This window comes from Schistocerca nitens, chromosome 4 (assembly GCF_023898315.1).
Source record: "Schistocerca nitens isolate TAMUIC-IGC-003100 chromosome 4, iqSchNite1.1, whole genome shotgun sequence".
Classification (NCBI taxonomy): Eukaryota; Metazoa; Arthropoda; class Insecta; order Orthoptera; family Acrididae; genus Schistocerca; species Schistocerca nitens.
Window position 1 is genome coordinate 646,456,065 of NC_064617.1, and position 27,864 is coordinate 646,483,928.

At 37.9% G+C, this 27,864-nt stretch overlaps 1 protein-coding gene across 1 annotated transcript in view; it reads left to right on the forward strand.

The window, feature by feature from the left end:
* LOC126252877 (myosin regulatory light chain, striated muscle, 25 kDa isoform-like) overlaps positions 1–27,864 on the forward strand; it is a 97,165-nt gene that overhangs the window by 12,655 nt on the left and 56,646 nt on the right. Inside the window, exon 2 of the mRNA XM_049953836.1 lies at positions 24,039–24,470. Coding sequence (XP_049809793.1) covers positions 24,039–24,470 — 432 coding nt within the window. The remainder of the gene's footprint in view (positions 1–24,038; positions 24,471–27,864) is intronic.

Genomic DNA, 27,864 nt, shown 5'->3' on the forward strand with positions numbered 1-27,864 from the left:
TCGGGTCTTACTTCATAGCAGTGCAGTCGGTGCGACAAGGTCCATCATACCACTATAATGTATGATGGCCACAGGCTCTTCACCACAATTGACTTTGGGCTCCCAGCACTCTTCTTAAACACTGGTTAACCGTGTTGCTTTATGCTGTGCTCAATTACTTCTCCACATTGTACCTGGCCATACTGTACTTGTGATTTTGTAGAAAAACAAGTCTTGCTTCCTCTTGCAGCAGAATTCCTCCTTTGTGTCCAACCCTGTCACTCGCTACTAACTGACTCTTGTTACCAGCTGACAGACACTGCGCGACTGTGCTGTGCTCCTGTACCCATTGACAGTATGACAAAAACAATAACCTCTTTGGTTTACATAATGATATTCCCTGACTTGGCCAGTGCATCTAATACAATTCTTTACATTCTCTTTCATTTGTTACTTTGCATACAGGAAATTATTGAAATGTATATATGTCACAATAATATACACAACAAATTTATACACTTCATTTAATTGTCCATAGTTAACAAAGTAGGAAAAAATTATACATGGGTATTGTGTTGTAACATTACACGTGCCCCACCTTTCATTGATGTCTATTGGCAAATAATCACTCAAGGAAACATTCAGAATGTAACAACCAGTCCCTAAACCAACCAGCTTCTAGTACCATGGAATTAAAATTTAATTAATTGTTTATAACTGTCCAAAATATGCTATTTATTACTAATCTGAAGTCTGTACTATGTAGCTCATCAGAAAGTACTTTTTTACAAAAACAATTACATACACAAAAACATTCAATCTGATAGGAAATTTTTGAGTCCATAGCATGCTGTAAAATACACAATAAAAAATGAAAACATTTGTTCATTAACCTATTAACAATTGACACCAATTAACCAACATGAATGAACACTCATTAATTAAAACCGATTGAGAAATTTTCACACAACAGTTATAACATCTGTGTCCACATAAAATTTATAACTCTTGTAAGCTAAATATCATGAGTATTCATTACTCAAAAGTGATCCAAAAATTATTTTTCCATAGCATTTACATTATCTGTATCCACACAAGAAACATTTGAATTACTATTTACATTTTTTGCAGCATACTATTCACATACGCACTATCTACTCATAAGCATTTCTTGTATAGCTGAAACAGATTACTGGTGCACTGCCTCATGCATCTCCTCATCAGCTTTCATTATTGTGTGGGTGCCTGCATGTATTCCATGTCCATAAACACCTCTTTCATAACATTTTTTACTTTTTCTCAGGTAATAATTTAGTGTCCTGTGGGTTAATTAGCGTCCATTTTACAGCATTTGTCCTTGCAACTTAAATGACAAGTCTTAGTTCATCTGAAGTCACCAGTTACATAGGCCTACATTATACATCTCCTAAAATTAATTACAATACAATTAATAAGCTTATTACAAGTTACATGCCAAATTAAACATTGATTTATTCACACAAAACCGTTATCGTCATTATTTTGACATGACAGCCACATTGTGTGATCATTAATTAAAAAAGTAGTTGTTAGTACTCAATTAATAATAACTACTTACATGCAGAATATCATTATTTGTCTTTACTCTGATAGAGCTTTATTTCTACTAATTCCGTACACCCAATGCTTGACCTGGTTGATGGCATTTCAGACAGTAAGCATTAGGGTGAGGAACGCTTTCAGTTCTGAATGGTCCATTACAGATAAACTTGAACTTGGAAATTTCATTATATTCATCACTGGATTTCTCATGTGTGGAGGCACCTGTTTGTGGTGAAAATTTTTGCCTGATTTCGTCATTTTTAAAAAGTTATTTCGGTATATTTTTCGCTAGTTTTTTTTTTTTTTTTTCCATTTCGTCAATAATTTCGCTACATTTTATTTCCACTTTTCAGCAGTAAAAGGTAAAGGAAATACATTTATGGGACATTTGCAGTGAAAAATCTTTTATTTTACATAAATTGAAAAAGCATAAAAATTATGAATCTTATTAAAACACAAATATGTTCCGAGACAGATTGCGAAATGTGTATGTGAGGGAAAGACTAAAGGAGGAACCAGTACAGGACAGGATAGAAAAATCAAGACTGCAGTGGTATGGACACATGAAGAGAATGGATGAGGGAAGAATTCCAAAGAGGATGTTTGATCTGCAACTGGAGGGGAAGAGGCCCAGAGGAAGACCAAGAGATAGATGGATGAAGGGAGTGAAGGAATGTGTGATGAGAAGAGGAGAGAACTGGACAAAGGTGGAAGAGGGGGAATGGTGGAAAGACAGAACACGATGGAGAGGCTTGTGTTCCCGACAGACCCAGCCAGTGGCTGGAAACTGTCCAAGATGATGATGATGATTAAAACACAAATACCAAATCATGAAAGTTTGGAAAATATTTATCCTGTCCTAGTCTATGTACACAACACACAAGTCAGTCTGAGAAAGACAAGGATACCATGACTTCCATATTACTGGGAGTCAGAGCTGTTCTCCTGTCAGACATTATACTGCAATATCTAGAAAATGATCTCTCACTATCAACATTACTGGCTGGGAGACACAAAGCCTTCACTGCAGCTTCCACAAAACGCCCATACTCTGCTTTCAGGGAAAGAAGAATACCAATCACATCAACATCTTTACCAGCTCTACAAGAACTAGCTACTAAATCCCTAAACAATATGTATGGTACTACTAAATCCCTAAACAATATGTATGGTACAAGAAATTCTGACGCTGGAAGTTCTCATAGAATGGGAATTTTCTTTATCAGCTGAAAGATTTCAGCACTGTTTAAATTGCCTTTTATTATGTTTATTGGATCAAACAATTTACCTATAGAAGAAATGACAATTTTTCCTGTATCACACTCCATCAAGCGGTTCAGTTTTGTAAGACTTGCTCTACCTACAGACTGGAAGAGTGATGTTAACTGTACTTGCATTTGCTCTGGCAGTTTAAGAAGTTTTTCTGAGGTTATCTCGATAAAAAAAAAATGCATCCTCTAGTAACTTAAACCTTTTTGCAAGGTCACCAAGCTTAGACTGCAGAAGATGAATTAATGGTATCTTGGAGCCCTCTGATGTCAGCAGCAAATTGCAACATTTTGAGCAGTGCTCAACAAGAAAAATAGCTAGGCATTGAATTTTTTTGCTTCAGCAGAAGTCAAAGCTTTAAAATAATTGACAGCTACACTCTCATCTTCAACAGTTTCAACAAATTCTACTATATCACAGAGATATTCTCCAAGGTACTCGACAGTTTCAAACCACAAGTTCCACCTGGTGAAGACAGGAATAAAGAAAAGTTTAGCTTTTGTGGGTACACCTACATATTTTTGAGCTAAGAACTGAATGTATGCATGCTTTCTCTTTTGGGTATTAAGGAAGATGTGTTTTGTCTGCAAAACACAATGGTTCAAATAACAAAGTTCCACAGCCCACACATTGCCAACCAAATTTAATTTATGAGCCCAGAATTGTGTGTATACTAACTCTTCTGAAACTAAAACCCTAACTGCATTTATACACTTGCCCATATAACGTGCTAAATCTTAAGTTATAGAAACTACATTTCTGTACTGAATTTCAAGTTTCTGTATTACACTCATAATGGCTTGCGCACATTCTGTAACATTTGCATTTGCAATAACTTTCACTCCTCCGACAAATAATTTCTGAACTGCACCATCGCCACAACTAAGTACTTTTATCTGTCTGTTGTTTCATCACAAAGAACTGAAACACTTTCGTCTTTCATGACGTCCTTTTAATCTTTCCTCTTCTTCTTTGATGATTCGAGGTATGTAACCTTGCCGTAGTCTTCCAGCTGACGGTAAGTCTCCAGCACCTTAAAAATGTCAATAGAACTGCTATTAGAGTACTATGTAACGAATTAAATTACCACATTACCCAATTATAAGACTTTTTTAAGAGGGTTCTCGAGGAAAAATTATTTTTAATATAGGCCTATTCTGACCAACAAAAATTATTGGCTATCAAAATTACCTAATCTCTGCTGCAATTAGCAGACGGTAAATTAATTATTACACAAACGTGGTATGTATTTGTTCATCCATTCTCTCAGCTTCGGATGATCAACTTTTTCCATCGGGATGTTAGCCTAAATGAAAGCTCAAAAAATGTTCAGATGTGTGTGAAATCTTATGGGACTTAACTGCTAAGGTCATCAGTCCCTAAGCTTACACACTACATAACGTAAATTATCCTAAGGACAAACACACACATCCATGCCTGAGGGAGGATTCGAACCTCCGCCAGGACCAGCCGCACAGTCCATGACTACAGCGCCCTAGACCGCTGGGCAATGAAAGCTCGAGTAGTCGATAAAATGAATTCTTCTTTAGCATTTTTCGCTCGTTTTGCCTCTGCAGTGACTTCCGTGAGTGTAGCTTGTCTTTTTATACCAGTAGTTGTTAGCGCCTTCTCCTTGTTCTTCTTATGGGAAGAACTGTTATTAACCCTAGGACTCACTCTGCAAAAATTTCCCTAGTACTCCATCTGGGGTCATACATGACCCCAATCAATATATAATTGACTGTGTGTACTAATCATTCAGAGAACAACGTACTGTCGTTTAATACTGTTTGTTTACATTTTATTTATTATTTAGACACATTTCACAGCTTTTTTTAACAGGTATGTACATAGTAGAATTAAATTACATATGGCAGAGTAATTACATATCAGAAGTTACAATATTACTCTAAGTCATAATTTGTTTCACTCATAAATGTTTCACAATGGCTTCAAATTTACAGAAAATGTGATGAACAACTCAACAGGAAACATAATTCTAACCGGAATCCGTACCATAGTCATCTGCACATATTTTGCAAGTAGTAACTATTTCAGAATGTTCCTTGCAAACAAATTTGTTACACTTTTTGCATGTTGAACTGTATTTTGTGTCCTTTGATCGGGGGCAAATTGAGCCTCTGCCTCGCTTTCTCTTCTGATTGTCGGGTATTACGTCTGGATGTCCATTGTCTAACAGATCATCAAATCCACACCGTTTGATACTGCTGATAATATCCTTGTCCCTTGCTTGTGGTAAACTCAAACGACGTTCCACTTGGGGCTTTGCCATTTCTTTGGCCAACTTCATTAGAAAAAGACGTCTCTCTGTTTTTTCAACAGCAACACAGAAGAGTCTGTAGGCACTGAGTATAGCTAGATCGACAAGATCATAAAATACTGCTAATGGCCAACGTTTTGTACCCTTTTTCACAGAATAGTAAGAGCTCATTTGATCTAGCGTATCAACACCTGATTTTGTTGAATTGTAATACAACACTGCTTCTGGTTTTCGTTTCAAGTTGTTTTCTTTGGGCATATAAATGATTGATGTAATGTTGACAGGAGTAGCACAGCCTTATTTCTTTTTGTAACATACGAAACTAATAGGGTTTTACCACTGTATACAAATCTGGTAGTGTATTCTTCCCTAGTTTTCGAAGGCAAAAACTCTTTTGCGACTTCTTTTCTTGTAGAACGTAGAGTACCTACAAGTGTCAACTTCATTTTCAACAATTCTTGGCCAAGGTCATAGCTCGTGAAAAAATTGTCAGTGGTAATATTCCTACCACTGCCAGCTTGATGACGCACTAACTCTAAGACCACTCTCTTGCCTTGATTCACTTCTCTCACATCACCACTCCTTGCAGTGTACATTTGAACATTTGTCAGATAACCATGTTCACAGTCTACTGCGCACTATATCTTGATGCCATACTTTCCTGGCTTTGAAGGAATGTAGACCTTGAAACTGCACCGACCTCTGTATATGCAAAGATGTTCATCAACAGTAATGTCGCTGGAAGGTATAAATGATGTTTGACATTGCACGGCAAACAAATCAAATATTTCCTGTACAGCTTCAGCCTTATTTCCTGTCCTCTCTTTCCTTTCAAGTCTTGTGACGTGGTCGTCAAAACGAAGTGAACGCAGAATGTCCTGATATCGCCTCCTCGACATAGTAGCACGGAATAGAGGAGTGCCATATTCAGAGTCCCAAAATTCGTCAATAGGTTTCCCCCGGCTCTTCTGTATGCCATACAGAATCAGCAAGCCTAAAACTGAAAGAAGCTCGCATCTGTCTGTATCACGCCAGTCAACTAATTTTCCAGACACTTTCAATTCATTTCCTCATTGATTTGTGAACTGAACTATTATATCCAGCAATTCATTAGTAATAAACTGCCTGAAACAGTCAACAGCTGAGCTAACACTAACTGTACTAGGAGTACCTGCTGAAAATCGTTGTATGTTGCGGATTGGAAATCTACGAATTGATGGTTCTTTTGTACTTCATGCAATATCCCGACCCCTGATTACCAGTACTGCACTTTCATCTTCTCCACTGTCATCATTTTCAGCAAGAATATCATTTTCTTCTAATTCATGTAAACAAATTTCATCACTTTGGTCTACCTGTGTCTCTGTTCCATCATCTTCGGCGTCACTACCTTCTGAATCACTACTGCTACAAAATAAGTCTTCTACAGTTTGTTCTACACTATAGCCAGGAGCAAAACGTATTCCATCCAGGCTGAAATTACACTGCAACAACAAACGTACAACAAACGTACAAACGAACTTCCAGTTTGAGGTTAGTTCTGAGTAACACCTGAATTCAGTGTTACCAACTCAAAATACCTAAGAAAGAGATTGATAGTTGATAATCTATACATTCTATGAATGTTACATTTAATCTATCTGGGATCATAATTGACCCCAACAGTAGTTTTTGTTAATTATTGATTTAAATGTTGCGTCAAGCGCTCTAAAACTTTTTGTGAGAGAACTACAATACTGTGTGGTAAAAGTCATAAAATTCTGGATTTTTACAAGAAATAGAAATATTATTTTATCCATAGTAAAGATGATTGGGGTCACCTATGACCCCAGAGTGAGTCCTAGGGTTAATGTGTTTCAGGCACGTGCCCTTCCTCTGCCACTCAATACGTACATTGCAGTATTTGCACATAAGTATCTTCCTACTTTTGTCGAAAACATAAAATCCTTATGACGAAAATTCTAATTCTAGGTCAAAAACTGTCACTACCATATTAATCATCTGTAGCACGAAAAAAAAAAAAAAACACAAAATGCCACACTCAATGCACCGGTGATCCACAATGATTTCCAACATGCAATACTGAATTCACCACCAGAACATTGTAGAATGTCTTTGGAATACTCAATATACGAGGGCAGTTCAATAAGTAATGCAACACATTTTTTTTTCTCAGCCAATTTTGGTTGAAAAAACCAGAAATTTCTTGTGGAATATTTTCAAACATTCCCGCTTCGTCTCGTATAGTTTCATTGACTTCCGACAGGTGGCAGCGCTGTACGGAACTGTTAAAATGGCGTCTCTAACGGATGTGCGTTGCAAACAACGGGCAGTGATCGAGTTTCTTTTGGCGGAAAACCAGGGCATCTCAGATATTCATAGGCGCTTGCAGAATGTCTACGGTGATCTGGCATTGGACAAAAGCATGGTGAGTCGTTGGGCAAAGCGTGTGTCATCATCGCCGCAAGGTCAAGCAAGACTGTCTGATCTCCCGCGTGCGGGCCGGCCGTGCACAGCTGTGACTCCTGCAATGGCGGAGCGTGCGAACACACTCGTTCGAGATGATCAACGGATCACCATCAAACAACTCAGTGCTCAACTTGACATCTCTGTTGGTAGTGCTGTCACAATTGTTCACCAGTTGGGATATTCAAAGGTTTGTTCCCGCTGGGTCCCTCGTTGTCTAACCGAACACCATAAAGAGCAAAGGAGAAGCATCTGTGCGGAATTGCTTGCTCGTCATGTGGCTGAGGGTGACAATTTCTTGTCAAAGATTGTTACAGGCGATGAAACGTGGGTTCATCACTTCGAACCTGAAACAAAATGGCAATCAATGGAGTGGCGCCACACCCACTCCCCTACCAAGAAAAAGTTTAAAGCCATACCCTCAGCTGGTAAAGTCATGGTTACAGTCTTCTGGGACGCTGAAGGGGTTATTCTGTTCGATGTCCTTCCCCATGGTCAAACGATCAACTCTGCAGTGTATTGTGCTACTCTTCAGAAATTGAAGAAACGACTTCAGCGTGTTCGTAGGCACAAAAATCTGAACGAATGTCTCCTTCTTCATGACAACGCAAAACCTCACAAAAGTCTTCGCACCCAAGAGGAGCTCACAAAACTTCAGTGGACTGTTCTTCCTCATGCACCCTACAGCCCCGATCTCGCACCGTCGGATTTCCATATGTTTGGCCCAATGAAGGACGCAATCCGTGGGACGCACGACGCGGATGATGAAGAAGTTATTGATGCAGTACGACGTTGGCTCCGACATCGACCAGTGGAATGGTACCGTGCAGGCATACAGGCCCTCATTTCAAGGTGGCGTAAGGCCGTAGCATTGAATGGAGATTACGTTGAAAAATAGTGTTGTGTAGCTAAAAGATTGGGGAATAACCTGGTGTATTTCAATGCTGAATAAAACAACCCCTGTTTCAGAAAAAAAATGTGTTGCATTACTTATTGAACTGCCCTCGTATTATATATATCGAAATGGTGTACAATCAATACCCAGATTGTATTACCATTACTCCAATCGAATTTCCGCAGTTAAGTTCAAATGAGGAGATTTTGCAATGTTTTGTCAATTATTTCGCGATTTGGCTTAAAAGTAAATAGTTTTGCGTTTTCAGAAAAATGTGTAAAATTTCGTGAAAATTTCGCGATTTCGCGCTTTGCAAAAAACGGGTGCCTCTACTCGTGTGTTTTGATGAGGACACTGTCCCCTAACATGAAGTTTATTGGTATTAAATTGGCATCGTGCTTTTTAATTTGTGCTTCAGGATGTTTTCTCATCTTTTCCCTCAGCATCTCTTTCTTTTGACTGATGTCTAAATCTTGCTGCAGTGGGAAATCAATTATCTCCTCTATTATACTTTTCAACTTAACACCCAACATGATTTCCTCCAGTGTGAAGCCTGTACTCTTGTGAGACCACAACTCCATGATCTTTTCAATATCAGCTACATACTTGACTCATGCCCAATGGTTGTTATGTTAATACATTCTGAAATATTTACCAAATTCAGACATGTATGCTCTGAAGGGTTGCTTGATAGATGGTAAGCCAAGATATGAATGACCTCTACTCCTCTTTCTTTCATACCTTCATTCCATACCTTGGATATAAACTGTGATCCATTGTCGGATAATACTGCCTTCGGTTTTCCTACTTTCACTAAATAATCATCTGCAATTTTGCTCAACACCACTTTAGCTGTGGCCTTACACAAAGTATACAGCTTTAAAAATTTCGAAAATGGATCCAATACAACCAGAATGTATGCGAAATTACCAGTTGTTTTAGGTAACAGACCAGAATTTCTAAATTATCCTTAGGTTGTATACTTTACATAGGACCAGGACTAGTCACGTATGTCACCTTAATTTCTTGATACCTATCACATGTTTGAATTCTTTCAGCCACCTTCCTATTTCTTTTGTCATAACTCACAGATTCCGCTATCTAATCCACAAATTTTTTCACTCCACAGTGATCAATAGCTAAATGAAAATAATCGATCAACTCTGGGAAATATTTTTCTGGCCACTTAACGAGCCACTCTTCTTTATCTGTATTCTTTCATGAGTGTAGGATACCTCCATAGATTTTATAATACTGCCACAATTTTTCATCCCTCTCTTTCTTTACATCAAATTTAGTTTTAACCGACCTCAAGCACTTGTCCTCGTTCTGGCAACGATGCATACTTCAACACAGTTTCCTATTTTTCTTTCTCCATCAACATCCTTGATGTAGATTATTTTAAACATACACTCTACACCCTCCTTGTTAATTATTCCACCAGGATCATAAGGCAGTCTAGACAACACATCAGCTACAAAGTTGTTTACACCCCTCACATGGCCGGCCGCGGTAGTCTCGCGGTTCTAGGCACGCAGTCCGGAACCGTGCGACTGCTACGGTCGCAGGTTCAAATCCTGCCTCGGGCATGGATGTGTGTGATATCCTTAGGTTAGTTAGGTTTAAGTAGTTCTAAGTTCTAGGGGACTGATAACCACAGCAGTTGAGTCCCATAGTGCTCAGAGCCATTTTGAGCCCCTCACATGACGTATTCCGAAATCAAATTTTTGTGTCTACAATACCCACCATTTCAACCTATCATGCAATAACTGACAATTTTCCAAAACCTTCAAGGCCTTTTGCTCATTATTTACTATGAATTTGGGGCCACATAAGAAATCTTTAAAATTTTTAAATCCCCATACTATAGGTTCTTTTTCCAAGACTGTATAATTTCTCTCAAGTTTTGTTGGAGTTCTCTGTTTCTTGAAATATCTGCACCCCATTACCAAAATTGCATGAGTTGGTTCCCATATGAAAAGGTATTGTCAAATCTGGGTGATGTAATACTTTTCTTTTTTAAGTTCATCCTTTAGTTTATTGAATGTTATTTGACATTTATCTACCCAAAAAAATGCACTATTTTTCTTTAATAAACCACACAAATCTAGGTCATTAAAAACTTGATCTTCTGCATATTTATGACAAAAATTACAAAGCTCAAGAAAAGCCTGCAATTGTTTTTTGGTTCTTTGGTGCGGAGAGTTTCTTGTTGCCTCCACTTTTCCCAGGTCTTCCTGGAGTTGTTGTGATATGGCCTATAAATACTGCTTCGTTTTTCACAAATTCACATTTCTTTAACTTCGGTGTCATTTCCTGCATCTCAGTGCTTCGAAAACTTCTGTTAGTAGTTAACAATGCTCTTCCCATGATGTTGCTATTAACAAATCGTCAACATAGATTGTAATTCTGGCACCAAGTGCTTTCTCCAGTACACTATCAAGCATGTGAATGAGCACTGACACTGATATGGTCAAACCAAAAGGGGTAACTTTATACTGATAGCATTTCCCAGAAAACAGGAATGCTGCCAGTTTTCACATTTTTTTCATTGAGGGCTATTGCCAATAGCCAGCAGTCAGATCGAGACTTGTCTTATACTGCACATTGTGAAACTTTTGAAAAACATTGTCTAAACACTCAAGACAATCTGTCTCGCACTTCACAGCCTTGTTAAGATTGTGTGCATTTATCACAATCTTAACACTATTATATTTTTTATTCATCAAAACAAGTGAGTTGTTATATTGGCTTTTAGAACATTCTATGATTCCCCACTCCTCCATGTGGTTTATTTCTATTTGTACCACTTCCCCCCTCAGTATTGGTACTTGATAAACTGGTCCAAAAAATGGTTCATGGGGTGCCATCTCAGATTTATACTCATTATCACGTGCATGACCAAGTTTATCTGAAAAAATGACCTTGTTATTAATCAAAATCATACAGCTCCACCTTTGGTCAGAAGCTATGCCTGACACATTCTCCAATATTGCTGCAAACTCATCATTGGAGGGTAATATATTTACCTTCCTGACATGGTAACACTCGGACCCTTCACTCAACCCTTCGTTCATAGGTAATGTAATTATATTCAGTCTGGTGTCATGATCACTGACTTCCTGATCAACATCATCAAAACCCACCTCTAATTTGTTTTCTCCTACAATACATACCATCATTCTTCTGTCACAATCAATGATTACTTTATTCTGTATCATCCAATCTATGCCCATAATTATTTCTGTGCTCAACTGAGACACCACTAGAAAACCATGTTCAAATGTAACACCCCTAATATAAAAATGCATCAAAATTTGAATCTTAATCGGTTTACTACAAGCACCAGCAGCACCTACTACTTTCACTCCCATAACAGGCATTTTGACTATATCTGTGAAGGTTTTAATTTGCTCATAAAATGACTGTGACATAACATTAATCTGACTTCCGCTATCAATTAATGCCTGAGTTTCCATTCCATATATACTAATGGGTATCATAATTTGATCACATTGCTTCAATTTATTGCACTTCCCTTCCCATAACAGGTCTTGTTCGACTTCCAAATCGATCCACAAGGTGTCGTTCCATCTACATAACTGATCTGGGGGTTTCTTCCACCTTCCCCTGTTCCCTTCTTCCTTCTGACACGAAACATACCTTAACTCATCATTACTCAACTGATTGGCAGGTTCACTTTCATTGTTATCATTGCCCTCACGAATCACATCTGCTTTGACTTTGTATAAATTACAACCATCTGTTTCGGTCGTTAATTTTATTTGGCTGTCGTAAACTACATAATCAGGCTGCACACCACGGTTTCCAGTTGCTCAATCAAATATGCCAAATTTGGCTGAATCGGAAATGGCATCTACCAAAGATCTACTCATCTGTACCTCACGTGCCCCTTCGTCTCCACTGTACTCATTAATCTCATCAACAGTTCTCATTATTGATGAAGGTTTCTCGGGTCTCCAGCTGGGTGGTAGCGCTGATATCTCGCGACGTTTCGGGAAGTGTCATAATACCCATCTTCTGGCCAGAAGATGGGTAGTATGACACTTCCCGAAGCATCGTGAGATATCAACGCTACCACCCGGCTGGAGACCCAAGAAACCTTCATCAACAGATTACGCTGGGAAAGCCTACAGTCACAAGTACTCATTATATTCTTATTAACTTCATTTGCTTCATGCAGCATCTCCCTCAGATCACTCGCCCACACCATTACACACACTTTACAATTATTATCATCTTCCAACTCTGACTCCTGTTCCCACCAAAACTTAACTTCCTATTTTTTTACCAATGCTCTATCCCATCATACATTTTGCCTAATTGCCTCAGCCAATCCCTATCATTGCCTACTGTTCTGACTTCATTAACTACAATAATATGCATCTCCACAACTGGACACTGCTCTTTTATTGGCACCACTGTACCACTTGTCTGTGCCGTACCCTCTGTCACTTCAGCATCACAAACAATTTCAGGTGCTATTGCTTCTGATTTGTCCTGTACACAAAGTTCATTGCCCTTGCATTTCTTATGTGAGCCCGCCCGTGTCCACTTGCTTTGTTGCCACCACCACAGTTATATTGTTTCCTTTGATGAAGGTGCATACCACCAACCCCACCAGTTTGCCTCTTTACTGTTGCAGACTCACATTTTCTGAGCACAAATTTTCACAAACTTGGCTGCTAAGACTACTTCTTTCATGACCACCACCTGTTCCTCCTCTGCTACCTCTATCTATGTGAGCACATCTCACATCGTAATCATTGTGATGGTTAATGTTTTGGTTTTTATTGAAATTGTTTCTGTTCTGGTTATTATTGTTTCTGCTGTGGTACCCTCTGTCACTGTCATGATACCACATGTCAGTATCACCAACTTTCTTCAGAAAAGATTTTTTGTTGTTTCTGTCCATAAGATAGCATCAGACTCTCCATGGTAATTTTCTGCAAAGTACAGTTAACATACTTCTTTCTGACATCTGGCCCTTGATATATTCCACTTTTTTAAATAGCTCCTTGCAATATCATTTTTAAATTTGTCTCTTTACTTGGTCGGTATGGAGAAGCTTGCATAAATTCCAGCAAAACTTCATCCTATTTATCAATAGACCAGTATTTTTCTTCAAATTTCCTCAAAAATTCCTTCAAAGTTTGGTCATCATCAGTGCCATGCACTATCCAGCTACTTGGGTCCCCTACTAACTTTGTCCTTGCTATTCTGATTCGGTCATCTTCAGACAATGCTGAAGGGATTATCTTTCTGCATGTGTCCATGAAAATAACTGGGTGAATCCCTCCCTTCGGTTCAAACTTTTCAATTTAGGAGCTAGCATGACTGGGATAACCCCCTCCTAATGTGAATGTAGTAGCCAAATTTGTAAGGTCCAGGCCACTGGACAATCACAAGATTGAAGTAGTCCTATCACGTGGCGCCATGTACATCACCTTCCTTCCTCACCAGGTGGTAGACTAATTAAAGAATTACCGTGTTGCTAATGGTTTGATATTAATTTTGGATGAGGCATCAAATCCGAAGTGACAGTATTACCTGAAGAAGACAGTGCGGGCATACCGTAACTTGGTCATTATTGTGCTATTTACTTTGCGCAGTAATGATCGGCAGAAATAAAATAATGTACAAAATACTACAGAAACTAGCTAGTGAAATTTTGGTCCAAAATGATGAATTAATTTTGACTCTGCTTGGATAAGTAATGTAAACAGTCACCAGCTCACTTAGCATGACCAAAATCAATTAAAACTCTTGACTTTGAAATTAAATTAAGTTAATATTATAGCACGTTGGCAGATGTGGATAGTTTCAAAGGCACTGACTTGGGCTCATTATCAAAACACAACGATAAACCCAGGAAAATTCCACTCATGGACAAAAACAAACTTACAACTACTTCATGAAATTAGATCTTTACACAACCAGTTAAGTAACAATTGAACTGCATTTCTCACTGTAATGCTGTTGCTATTAAACTGTTTTGCAAAAGGTAAATGTTTTGAAAAGAATAATTTTAGTATTTAAATTAGCTGTTCTATAATAATAACTGGATTTCAAAATAATTGCCGAGTTCGCTACTTCGACTTATTGTTATGTAAATGACTTCTCATATAAAATTGTCTGAACATGAAGTATTGTTAAATATATTGCATTGTCAAATTACTTGCCAATAATCAGCACTTAATTAGCAAGTCCAAAAAACTAACTCTTTGCTACATAAATTACTTCTCATACAAATTTGTCTGAACATGAAATATTGTTAACTATACTGCTTTGTTAAATTATTTGTCAATAATCAGCACTACATTAGCAAGTCCAAAAAAACTAACTTTTTTGTCCGCTTTCATTTAAACTATTAATCAATTTGATAAACTTCACCCTTCTTATCATTTACTTTCAGTTCATTAATGACACGCTCAGTTACTTATGGATATGGAGAGGATCCGTCAAGTAGTGTTACTGAGGATTACACACATTAATACACATAAACTGCTAAAGTATTTGTTACTGAATGATTCACAAGTAACACTGGCAAGGCTTTTACAACTCTAAATGATGAACTGGTCTTGTCTAACTTCATAGCAGTGCAGTTGGTGTGACAAGGTTCATCAGACAACGATAATGTACGGCTACAGGCTCTTCATCACAATTGACTTTGGCCCCCAGCACTCTTCTTAAACACTGGTTCACCTCAATGCTTTGCACTCTGCCCAATTACTTCTCCACATTAAGCCTGGCCATACCATACCCGGGAACTTGCAAGAAACAAGTCTTGCATTCTCTCACAGCAGAATTCTTCTTTTTTGTCCAAACCGCTCATTCACTAGTAACCAACTCTCGTTACCACCTGACAGACACTGCCTGACTGTGCTGCGCTCCTGCACTCAGCGACAGTACAAAAATAACAGTAACCTCTTTGGTGTACATGACACTATTTGCTGACTTGGCCAGCGCATCTTCTACAATTCTTTACATTCTCTTTCACTGGTTATTTTTCACACAGGAAGTTATTAAAACATATGTACATCACAATAATATACACAATAAATTTATGCACTTTATTTAAATATTAATAGTTAATAAAGTTGGAAAAAATTTATATGTGGGCACTGTGTTGTTGTGTTACAAGTTATGATGTTGAGACAAAGATTCAGTCTTCATAATGGGTCGGGGAAGGTTCCCTAACACCAAAAATAGCTCTCAGGTCAGATCAAATGTCAAAGCCATGCTGATAGTTTTCTTTGACTTTGAAGGATTATTTCATCATGAATTGGTGCCACTGGAATAAACTGTTAATCAGTGGTTACTATCTGGACGTGTTGTGATGCCTGCAAGACAATATGAGAAGGAAATGGCCTGAAATGTGGCCATACATTTCATGGCTCTGGCATCATCATAATGCACCCACACATTGATCCCTTTTGGTGCATGACTATTGCACAAAAAACGAAATCACTGTGCTGCCTCATCCTTTGTACTGCCCAGACCTGGTGCCCACAAACTTATTTTTATTTCCTAAGTTGAAAACCCCATTGAAAGGTTGAAGATTTGCAACGATACATGAGATAAAAGAAGATTCGCAGACGGCACTTTGTGCGATCCAGCAAGAGGCATACCAAGATTGCTTCTGGAAGTTTAAACGGCATTGGGAGCAGTGTATCATTTGTGGAGGAGGGTATTTTGCAGGAGACCATGCACAATAAGTAAAATGTAAGCGTTTAAAATGTTGTGGGCAAAGTTCCAGAATTTTTGAACAGACCTGGTATACCGTGTGTCTGCAAAAGTCTCCCTGCAGTGGTGAGCCTCATGTGTCTTATCATGTGGGGCACTTAAGATTGACACCACGTTCAAGTCTTGCCTGCATGTGTTCCAAAGATCTGCAGTGGAATGGTGGGGGTAGCAATGTTGTGTGTGCATTGCAGTTATTAGTTATGTTATTATCTAGTTCTTGTGCAGTCTGCATGTAGTGAGAGTGCTTTCTATTGCAAAGAGAGCTTTTGTAGTGGAAGAGGTTTTCCATACAGAAGGGAGCTTTACAGAACATGTGACATGGCAATTTAGATTTAGTTTTCCTGCTTCAAGGTGTCCACATTGTGACATTGTACATGATTTAATTTGCATATGTCATGCAACAGGTCCAGTTCATGATGTGCAACGAACTGGTAGGCCCACTATTTTAACAGAACAAAAGCTTGATGACATTTCAGACATCAGGTTGCAGAGTCCAACAAAATCATTGAGGAGATTACTGCAAGAGGCTAGTCTTGCATGACAGCCCATAAGGCAGTAACCAAAAATCTGGGGATGCATCCATATAAAATTATTACTGTGCAACAATTACGGTATATGGGTCATACAAAATAAATCGCATATTGTGGATGGTTTCAGTGATTTGGTAACTGACATGAAGCTGGTGTTTCAGATTGAACCTATTTGACTGATGAGGCTTGGTTTCACCTATCTGGCTACATTAATTCCCAAAATTCACGAATTTGGTCATCAGAAAATCCACATGCCTTAAGAGAAACGCCAGTGCACGCAGAGAAAATTGGAGTATTGGTTGCCATAACACAAGTGCGAATTTCAGGGACAATCTTTTTTGATAGCACCGTCACTTCCGATGTCTGTTGACCCTAGATAATTTATCCATTTATTGCCCTGCTGAATGAAAATCAAAGCAATCACTCATTTTTCCAACAAGACAAGGCTATTGTTCATGTGGTACACCAGTCCCTATCACTTTCAGATGAAATTTTTGGAGAGAGAGTAATTTTGAAAGATTTCTGCCCCCTGCAATCACCAGAATCTATCTCCACCTGACGATTTCCTTTGGGGTTTGGCTAAAACATTTTTGTACAAAAATAACCCAAAGACAATAGATGAGCTGTGAAGACAGTGGTCATTGATTATCTGCATTCAATTACATGTGAAACATTGGCAAAGGTGTTTGCAAATAAATATAAATGTACGATAACGTCGGAAGCTGAAGAAGTGAATTAAAATTTGTGCTGTGGCTGGGACCTGAACCCAATTCTTCTTGCTTACTAGGCAGATAGGCTGACCATTACACCACCACAGCATTATGGTCAACAGAGCTGCACAAACTACTGAAGTCAAATATCCTCCCCAACACAAACTCCAATTCACATCTCCCCTTATATTATCACTATTACCAGGGCTCTCAGTCATTGGAATAGCACTCCAGTGTTGGACGGAATGGGGAAGTGCTGTACTACATGTGACCGTATAGGTCTTAAATTAAATTTTCCCTGAGACATTTAAGTCTCTAATTTATCTACGATAAAAGGAAGAGGAAAACATTTCCAGCACCTACTGTGATGTTGGTGAGTACAGTGTATTAAAATGTAATTCATGTAATTAATTAATTTCATTGTTTTAACTGTAACAATGTTGAATCCCATTTCCCATCGTAACAGCAGTCACTATGAGAGAATCCCAGCCCTTAGCTTATACAGTGACATGAATCTGCTGTCAACCTTATGCACCCCACAAGGTGAGACACATGGAGCTCACTGCTGCAGAGAAACTTCATGGATGCACTATATTTATAAATAATGCACTGTTACTACATAGGCCTTTGATGTAGTTTGGCAGTGAATTAAATATCTTAACTGGGAATACTGTACACCTTTATGTACCCGAGTTAGATTTCTGAGATCACAGTGGAGCTCAGCCTTCCTTCTTGCATTGTGGTTATGGTACATCTCACCACTTTCATACTCCACAGGACTGCCAAACATGAAACTCATAATTTGATAGATATAATGAGAAGTTGTAGAAAGTACCCCAAGTTTCTTGAAGAAATTACACCACGAGATTCTCGAGGTACTCTGCACATTATTCAAACAACCTCTTTCTACAGAAGGAAAATTTTCTTTGGTGTGGGTGATTTGCTCCAGAAGATAATTCCAAAGCACACAGCAGAGATGAAGTACATAAAGTAAGCAGACTTGGTCACTATGATGTATCCAAATTGTGAGATTATTCTAATGGCAAAAATTGTGAAGACAGTCTTTATGGTCTGGAGGACATGATGTTCCCAGCTAACCCTACTGTCTATGTGGAGGCCTAGGAATTTGATGGTGTGCACCTTTGGTATCTGCTGACTGTCATGAACAGTTGGTATCTCCTGTGGGAATTTGAGCTATAAGAGCACTGAAAACATAGGTAAAAATCTATAGTGATGTATTTTATAAACGCATCTTGACTAGAAATTGACCTAAAACTGTTTTACATACTGTTGTTGCATAGGTTGAAATATTTACTTCTGTTTTTAAATTGTAGGTTGTTTCACGATTGAGAAAACCTCTATGTTCCTATTTTTAGTAAGGAAGCCAAATTTAAAGTCTTCACAGTTCATCAGATCATACCTCATTTGATTTACTTTGTCTAGCACTGATTCCAATCTTTTTTCCAAAAAGAACCAAATATTTCATGCATTAATTAGTAAATAGTAGCAGTAACTATAAGTGTCAAGTGAAAAAACTACAAAGAACGAAATTTGTCTAGCTTGAAGGGGAAAACCAGATTGCGCTATGGTTGGCCCACTAGATGGCACTGCCATAGATCAAACGGATACCAACTGCATTTTTTAAATAGGAACCCCAATTTTTTATTCCATATTCATGTAGTATGTAAAGAAATATGAATGTTTTAGTTGGACCACTTTTTTCACTTTGCGATAGCTGGCGCTGTAATAGTCACAAGCATATGGCGCACAATTGTAGATGAACAGCTGGAAACAGGTAGGTTTTTCAAATCGAAATACAGAACACAGGTACATTTTAACATTTTATTTTGGTTGTTCCAATTTGATACATGTACCTTTGTGAACTTATCATTTCTGAGAATGCATGCTGTTATGGCATGATTACCTGTAAGTACCACATTAATGCAATAAATGCTCAAAATGATGTCTGTCAACCTCAATGCATTTGGCAATATGTGTAATGACATTCCTCTCAACAGCGAGTAGTTTACCTTCCATAATGTTCGCACATGCATTGACAATAAGCTGACGCATGTTGACAGGCATTGTCGGTGGATCACGATAGCAAATATCCTTCAACTTTCCCCACAGTAAGAAGTCCAGGGATGTCAGATCCGGTGAACGTGTGGGCCATGGTATGGTGCTTTGATGACCAATCCACCTGTCATGAAATATGGTATTCAACCACTTCAACCACATGCGAGCTATGTGCTGGACATCCATCATGTTGGAAGTACATCGCCATTCTGTCATGAAGTGAAGCATCTTGTAGTAACATCGGTAGAACACTGCGTAGGAAATCAGCACACATTGCACCATTTAGATTGCCATCAATAAAATGGGGGCCAATTATCCTTCCTCCCATAATGCCGCACCATACATTAACCCACCAAGGTCACTGTGATGTTCCACTTGTCGCAGCCATCGTGGATTTTCCGTTGCCAAATAGTGCATATTACACCGGTTTACATTACCGCTGTTGGTGAATGACGCTTTCTCACTAAATAGAATGCGTGCAAAAAATCTGTCATCATCCTGTAATTTCTCTTGTTCCCAGTGGCAGAACTGTACACAACATTCAAAGTTGTCGCCATACAATTTCTGGTGCCTAGAAATATGGTACGGGTGCAATCAATGTTGATGTAGCATTCTCAACGCTGACATTCTTGAGATTCCTGTTTCTCATGCACTTTGTCTGCTACTGATGTGCAGATTAGCCACGACAGCAGCTAAAACACCTACTTGGGCATCATCATTTGTTGTAGGTCATGGCTGACGTTTCACATGTGGCTGAACACTTCCTGTTTCCTTAAATAATGTAACTACCCAGCGAACGGTCCGGACAATTGGATGATGTCGTCCAGGATACAGAGCAGCATACATAGCACATGCCAGTTGGGCATTTTCATCACAATAGCCATACATCAACACGATATCAACCTTTCCTGCAATTGGTAAATGGTCCATTTTAACACGGGTAATATATCATGAAGCAAATACCGTCCACACTGGCGGAATGTTACATGATACCACGTACTTATTTGTGACTATAACAGCGCCATCTATCACAAAGCGTAAAAAGTGGTCCAACTAAAACATTGATATTTCTTTACATACTACACGAATATGTAATAAAAATGGGGGTTCCTATTTAAAAAATGCAGTTAAATCCAGTTGACTTATGGCAGGGCCATCTAGCGAGCCTTCATAGTGCCATCTGGTTTCCCCCTTCAAGCTAGATGAGTTTCGTTCTTTGTATTTTTTTCATTTGATGCTTATTTCATGAGATATTTGGCCCGGTCACTATCAATGGACCACCCTGTGTAAAATTTGTTGTCTGTATGTTGTTCTGAGAAAAAATGCTAGTTTGTAAAGTGAGATACAATATTCATCATCTTGATTGTGTGCCTGGCCACTGCTCAACAACTGCATCATATGGTGAATGATAACCTTCAATCTTACCACAGTGAATATTGTGAAAAGTACATAACAATCTCCTTGCAGACCTCTCTTTAAATCTAAAAAAAGAATGTTACAGTCCATATAGAAACTTCATCTGTGTGTAAGGCACTGTTTAAAGCACTACTAGTGCTACCATTCCCATATATTTTTATTATGAAAACACCAGTATAATGGGGGTATTAATAGTTACACAAAAATGATGAAATATACAGCAACACAACATTAAAGATACACTTACATGAAAACTCAGTTAATATAAGTTTTTTGAAAGAAGGATACATTCTATATTGGAATAAATTTGTTTAACAATTGTCCCAGAGCCCTCTCTGTTCAGTAAGTCACTATATGATTTTCTTGTACACATACATATAAAAATTAATATTTTTCCTTGGAAACATTAGATATAATTCAGATATCTGATGTCATCTATTACAATCAGCTCCATATTATCAGATGAGCCTAATAAAATATAACAAACCATCTGCTGCTTCACACTCTGCTTAGAGGGCAGTGTAAAAATGCTCAGCGCATCAATTTCATAGTCTCGTTCCTGCACTTATCCATTTGCTCACAGTGTTTAAAAATCATATACTATGGGAGTATCATGGTGAACAACAATGCATCAGTTATACACTACTCAAGAAACTCAACTATAGTATGTTACTAAAGCACACTGGATTCTGACTAACGTTATTGATAAAAAGTTCATGTTACTTGTCAGGAGCATACACACATACATACCTAAATCTGATGAAAAGGCTGTTACTTTTCTGGTTATTATCATTCAGTCACTGTTTGCTATCAGTATACGTTCAAAAATTATGTGACTATATCAGTTATTAGGGTGTGTGTTACAGGTAGCTTGTATTTAAAATGAGCAATGGTCCCTCAAATATTACCAGAGACTAAAATTAGGTAATTAATAGAAGAAACAGGTAGTGTAATACGCTTATAAGTTATATTTGAATTTCTGGTCATTTACAGTTTTTAACTTCTGTTTTATTATTAACCATCATATCAATGAAGAGGTATTGAATTGAGTTATGGAGACAAGATAATTATGATACAGTATGTTTAAAAAAGGTAGAATCTGATAAGAGACAGCCGTATCATTAATTTGGTAATGGAGGAATGAGAGAGAGAGAGAGAGAGAGAGAGAGAGAGAGAGTGAGAGTGTGTGTGTGTGTGTGTGTGTGTGTGTGTGTGTGTGTGTGTGTGTGTGTGTGTGTGCGTGTGTGTGTGAGGGGGGAGGGAATATCTTTTATCATTCTCTGGATGATTTTGTTTCCTGATTAGATATCCAAAGAATGAGATGTAAATCTTTCTGATCATGACCACTGCTGGTTCTATTTCCTTGTAAAACACTACATTAGAAGCTAGTCTCCTGTGACAGTTTTCTTAGTGTTTTTTACGCATGTTACAAATAGCTGTCTTTTTGTGTTGATTATTCTGTCTGTTTCTGAAAAGTTAGTTGTTTTGAAAATAATTTCGCTTGTACTGTGTGGTAAGTTTACACCGTTCCTTTTCCACTATTTTGCACATATTTTCCTCGTTCGACTTACGAAATTCATAAACTTACATTAAACCTCTCCGTGACAGGAATATGCATTTCACCTCATTCAAGAGAAGAAATAAAACATGTATTAAGACAAATTTCGCCTGACGATGGACCCACAGAGTCCGAAATGCAGCGTGTTGTTAATAAAACACGAAAAAGTTGTGACTGAAGGCGTAGTTTAATTCATACCTCCTATGTTTTGAATACAGTCACGTTTTAAGCTGCAAAAATGGAATAAATTTCACTTGTATTGTTAGTTCTAGCTGTGCAACTGTTTTGTAACCTTTTAGTTTCTGAATGAGAAATTTTTTTGTCATAAGTATTTCTTATTATGTATTGTTGTTTCACAGTCTGTTCATTGTATTATGCCAAACAGATTTTTTGTCAGTGTTGTACATATGATTTTCCAATTTATCAGACACTAAAATTATGACTGCACCTTGTCAGTATGACCCTCTCCTCTCCAAAGACCTTTCTCACTTACCCATACTCAGATAATCATCAATGTATTAGAACATAACCTCAAGTGACTCATAAAATGACAACTTCAACAAGTAACTGAAATGTTTGTCATAGTAAATTCATCAAACATTGTTTTTATGGGGCATTATTTATGTGTAACTTAAACAATCGTGCCACACAACAAAAATATTCTCTACAGAAATTTTTCTTTCAACTTCAGCAGTACCTGTGTTACAAATGAGTTGTCTCTTGTGTTAGTCTTGTCATAGTATTCTTTGTGATTCACTATTCTTTTTGTCACTTTTCTCATGTTCATAGACTTTCCCTTTTCTGCTAGTTTCTCCTTTCTTCAGAAAAATAAATATTCTAGCTGTTTTCTCATTTAACTCAGGGTATTTCAAGCAAACAATTCAAGTAAACACAAACACTTTATGTGCCACAATAAAAGCCGTCTCAGTATTTAATTTTTTTATAAGAATTCAAAAACTTTTCCGTTCTTGCTCGCCAACAAATTTTTTACATCTTCTATTTTGTCTCTCAAATGTTTGTAATATTTGATATTGTAATGTGAGGGAGGCACAGTAATCAGCATTACTTACTGTAAATTTTAATGGTATTGGTTGCAATAAGATGTAATTACAACTCGATAATTGCCAGTTTTGGTTAACTGGCAACAGTCATCAGATCATGCTTACACTAGAATGGGAAGCTAGTCCAGTGCTGACCACAGCAACATTGTTAGTAAGTGAACTCGCCAATTTTGAATGGCTGGCCAAAGCATTGGTGATATAGTACAAAACTAGCAGTAGTCTCCTACTAGTTTTAGTCTCTAACATTCATGCTTTAACCAGTCTTTTAATATTGCAGAGCCACAGTAACGATACTACTTTGGTCAACACTGTATTTCAGAACTTGTTCCAGTCTCACTTTTTTCATGTCAGATACACACATTTCTTACTTCAATTTTCAGTGATAAGTTCATTCTAAGAGTATTGTCTTTTCACTTATTTTTTTTTTAACACTATCTATCTTCTCAAAGCCAAAGAAAAAGAAGACAACTGGATCAACAAAGGAGAAAGAAAAGAAAACAACGGAAAAAGTAACTGGAACAGACCCTAATAAAAATGAGAAACAAGATGAACAAACAGAACAAGTAAAGACAACTCCACAGAAAACCAAGGGACATCAAAATACTGAAGAAACTAAATTAACTGATCAACCATCTAAAGACATTCAAAAAAATAATGAGCCCACTGTCAGTGGCATTTCAGATGATCCAAAACCTACAACAGATAAATCACAGGCAGAAAAAGGTCCAGCACAAAAGATAATGGAACCAGAATTTGTGCCTGCAGACATTTCTGAGAGACCACTGGTTAAACCTGATTATGTTCCACCACCAGCAGCAACAAAGAGAGATGTTGACCTGCTCAAAGATATGGATGAAGCTAAACTTGAAGAACTGCGAGAGGTAAGGTGTTATCTCATGCTGTTAGTTATTTATTTTTTAAATTATGTCCTTATTAATTAGATCATATTTAGACATGAAGTTCTGGAAGTGATGAGCCTTACTGTTGTGTTTTGATATTACTAATATGATGACCAGGCTCTTTCTGTGTTGTATTTCACTGTGAAACATCAGGGAAGGCAACAAAAATACTATTCACTTAGAATTCTGCAGTATCGCAGGAGGAGCATCCAGCTTCTCATATCACCCTACATGCTCTCATTCAAACTCATTGAGGTGTGTCTTTGTTGCCTTAAAGACATTCTTCACTAACATCAATTAGCCACATCCAATCTGAAAGGTAACTAATACTCATGACCATTACAGTGTGTATTTAAAGCAAACCTGATCTGCTTCCTCATAGTGGCACTACTAGCTCCACTCTTATGCAAGTGGCATGAACAGATACCATCTTTCAGATACAGAACCACACCTACCAACTTTTGTTTATGTTGCACAACACCTTCTTGGTGTTGCAATTTTTTTCCATCGGTATATATAATTAAATATGGGAATTAATGATGTTGGATTATAATTAGAAACATCCTCCTTACTTATCTCTTTATGTATTAATTTTATTATGCTCTATTTGTGACTCTGTCTTATACAGTATATATTATACTTTTATTTTCCAATTTAAAATATCTTAACACAAAAAAACAGTATTTCTTTATGTATGCTTGCAAAAGTTCAGTAGCTCTTATTGACATATCTTAAGTAACTCCAACTCATTTTCAGCAAAGTATCTGAAATGACAGACAAATGATATTATTTCTTTGACATAGAAAATTTGTTCGTTGAATCATGTGCACGTTTATAGGTGCAGGGAGACCACATGTGTGCTAGTGTAGAGTTGTAAGTGGAGAGTGGGTGGTAGCTGTCATATTGTATGGAAATTGAAAATCAGTGAAATAATAACTTCCCCAAATACGGCAATGACCACGATGCAGGTTTGTACTAGCCATCCATCGTACATCTGTGCCTAAGGTCCACAAACTGTCATTAATAACATGGTGAGAGCATGGTAAAAAATTACTGGAATAATTATCACAAATGTACCTTGAAATTATAATTATATTCTCCAATAATATTTATATACATTGCCTATCATTTGACATCAATCACAGTTGAAATGTTGTTCACATAAGGATGTAGCTTTACATTCAAATCCTTTAATGGCGACTAAAACAACACTAGTTGTTACATAAAAAGTACTCACAACCATTCTCTCTCAAGTTTACAACAAGAGTTCCTCACCATTTCCATTTTGTGAAATCATAAGTTCATGGAACAATGCTGTCACCATCCACAGATCACCTGGTTCTCTCACTATGCATATACATTATTGTAGGTGTGCAGTTTGTGTTCGACATATGTTGCTGAATGTATTTACAGTATTCAAAAGACACGATACAAAAAGGGACAGTACTCTCTATCTCTCTCTCTCTCTCTCTCTCTCTCTCTGACACACACACACACACACACACACACACACACACACACAGAGAGAGAGAGAGAGAGAGAGAGAGAGAGAGAGAGAGAGAGAGAGAGAGACATACATATTTATACAAACATAGCATCTGTCACTTCTAAAACTTGTAGTAAATATGAGAAAGTGGACCGAGAAGGATCTAAAATAATATAGCATGGAAACATAGCTGGCTGATCACCAAAGTAAAAAGGGATGATGCACACTGTTTACAAGATACTAAAACATCCAACCCAAAAACTTAAAATGGAGTCTAGACAACATAAAAAATTTTAAAAGTTTGGACACCTCCCCTCGCCACCAAATAAAATAGAGAGCAAGTCCTCACTAAAGTTCACTTCTGCCATCTTGTCAGGGTACAAAATACAGTCTTAAAATGTATATGATGCCACAGGATCTCACTTTGTGTATTCTTCCCACTGCATCATGAACGAATGGATTACTGGATTATGCATTATAAGGAGACATTTCGAGGGTACTTCATCTCACTGGAGTAACCTGTGTGAGGTATTCCATGGCTGGATATTTGGTTTCACTTATTGTTGCTCACCATCAACCGCACCTTGTCTAACAACTGCATGGTTCTTCAACTGAACAGTGAGCTGACAACCAGTATGAGAATGGCACATTGTGTCCATTGTTTTCTGTGCTGGCCTACACTGCTGCTATATCTGCATGTTCATTTGCTGGAATTCCCACATATTCCAGTTCCCAGTCAAATTATACGCATATCTCATCTTGTAAGAGAATAAGGGAGTTTTCAAACAATGGAAAATCCACTATGGAATTTAACAATATTATGAGAAGGGAAGTTGCTACTCACCATATAGTGGAGATGCTGAGTTGCAGATAGGCACACCATAAAGACTCTCACAATTATAGCTTTTGGCCGTTAAGGCATTCGTCAACACTAGATCGACATACGCGGGCAGGCGCGTGCACGTGCGCGCGCGTACATGCACTCACACACACACACACACACACAGGCAGACAGACAGACACACAGACATGACTGCAATCTCAGGTTTCAGTTGCCTGAGACTGAAGTCGTTTGTGTGAGTTGCGTTTGCGTGAGTGTGTGTATGTGAGTGTGCATATCCCTGTCTATTATTGACGAAGGCCTTAATGGCCAAAAGCTATAATTGTGAGAGTCTTTTTGTTGTGCCAAAATGCAACTCAGCATCTCTGCTGTATGGTAAACAGGGAGTTTCATGTTTTTGGCCACTATTCCACTGGTTACATTAGCTTTATTGCATGTAGGGTACTAAAGGAAGGGATTCAAAGCAGATGAGAAATTTGTTCATGTCCTGAAGACATAATGAGGAAGGTCTATGGTACAGTCAATGGTGTCTGATGTTTTGAGTCATCAGTATACATTATGATAAAATCATTGTCCTGATCTATAATATTGTAAGGAGTCAAGTTGGAAATTACATTTCAAGTGCATTCTGTTCTTAATAGAGTCAAGTCTTAAATAAGGAGCCAAGGTATAACATTAATATTTGATATTTGGAAAAAAGTATATATATTCTTTGCACATATCCTAAGTGGACTTGTTGCTCATTAAATGTTGTGATGTTAAAAGGCTGTTAGAAAGAGGTGTGAGCAATGGTATGGTATACAAGTGGAATGGGACATGACTCTATCTTGTATGTACTTGTTGCATCATTAAGAGTAACTGCCTGAAGTACAAAGGTTGCTCACCAGCCTCAATAAAGGGGCTGAAATGAAATGACATGTGACTGGAGCCTCCCGTCAAGTAGACCATTCGCCAGGTGCAAGTCTTTCGATTTGATGCCATTTCAGCAACTTGCACGTCGATAGGGATGAAATGATGATGACAACACAACACCCAGCCCCTGAGTGGAG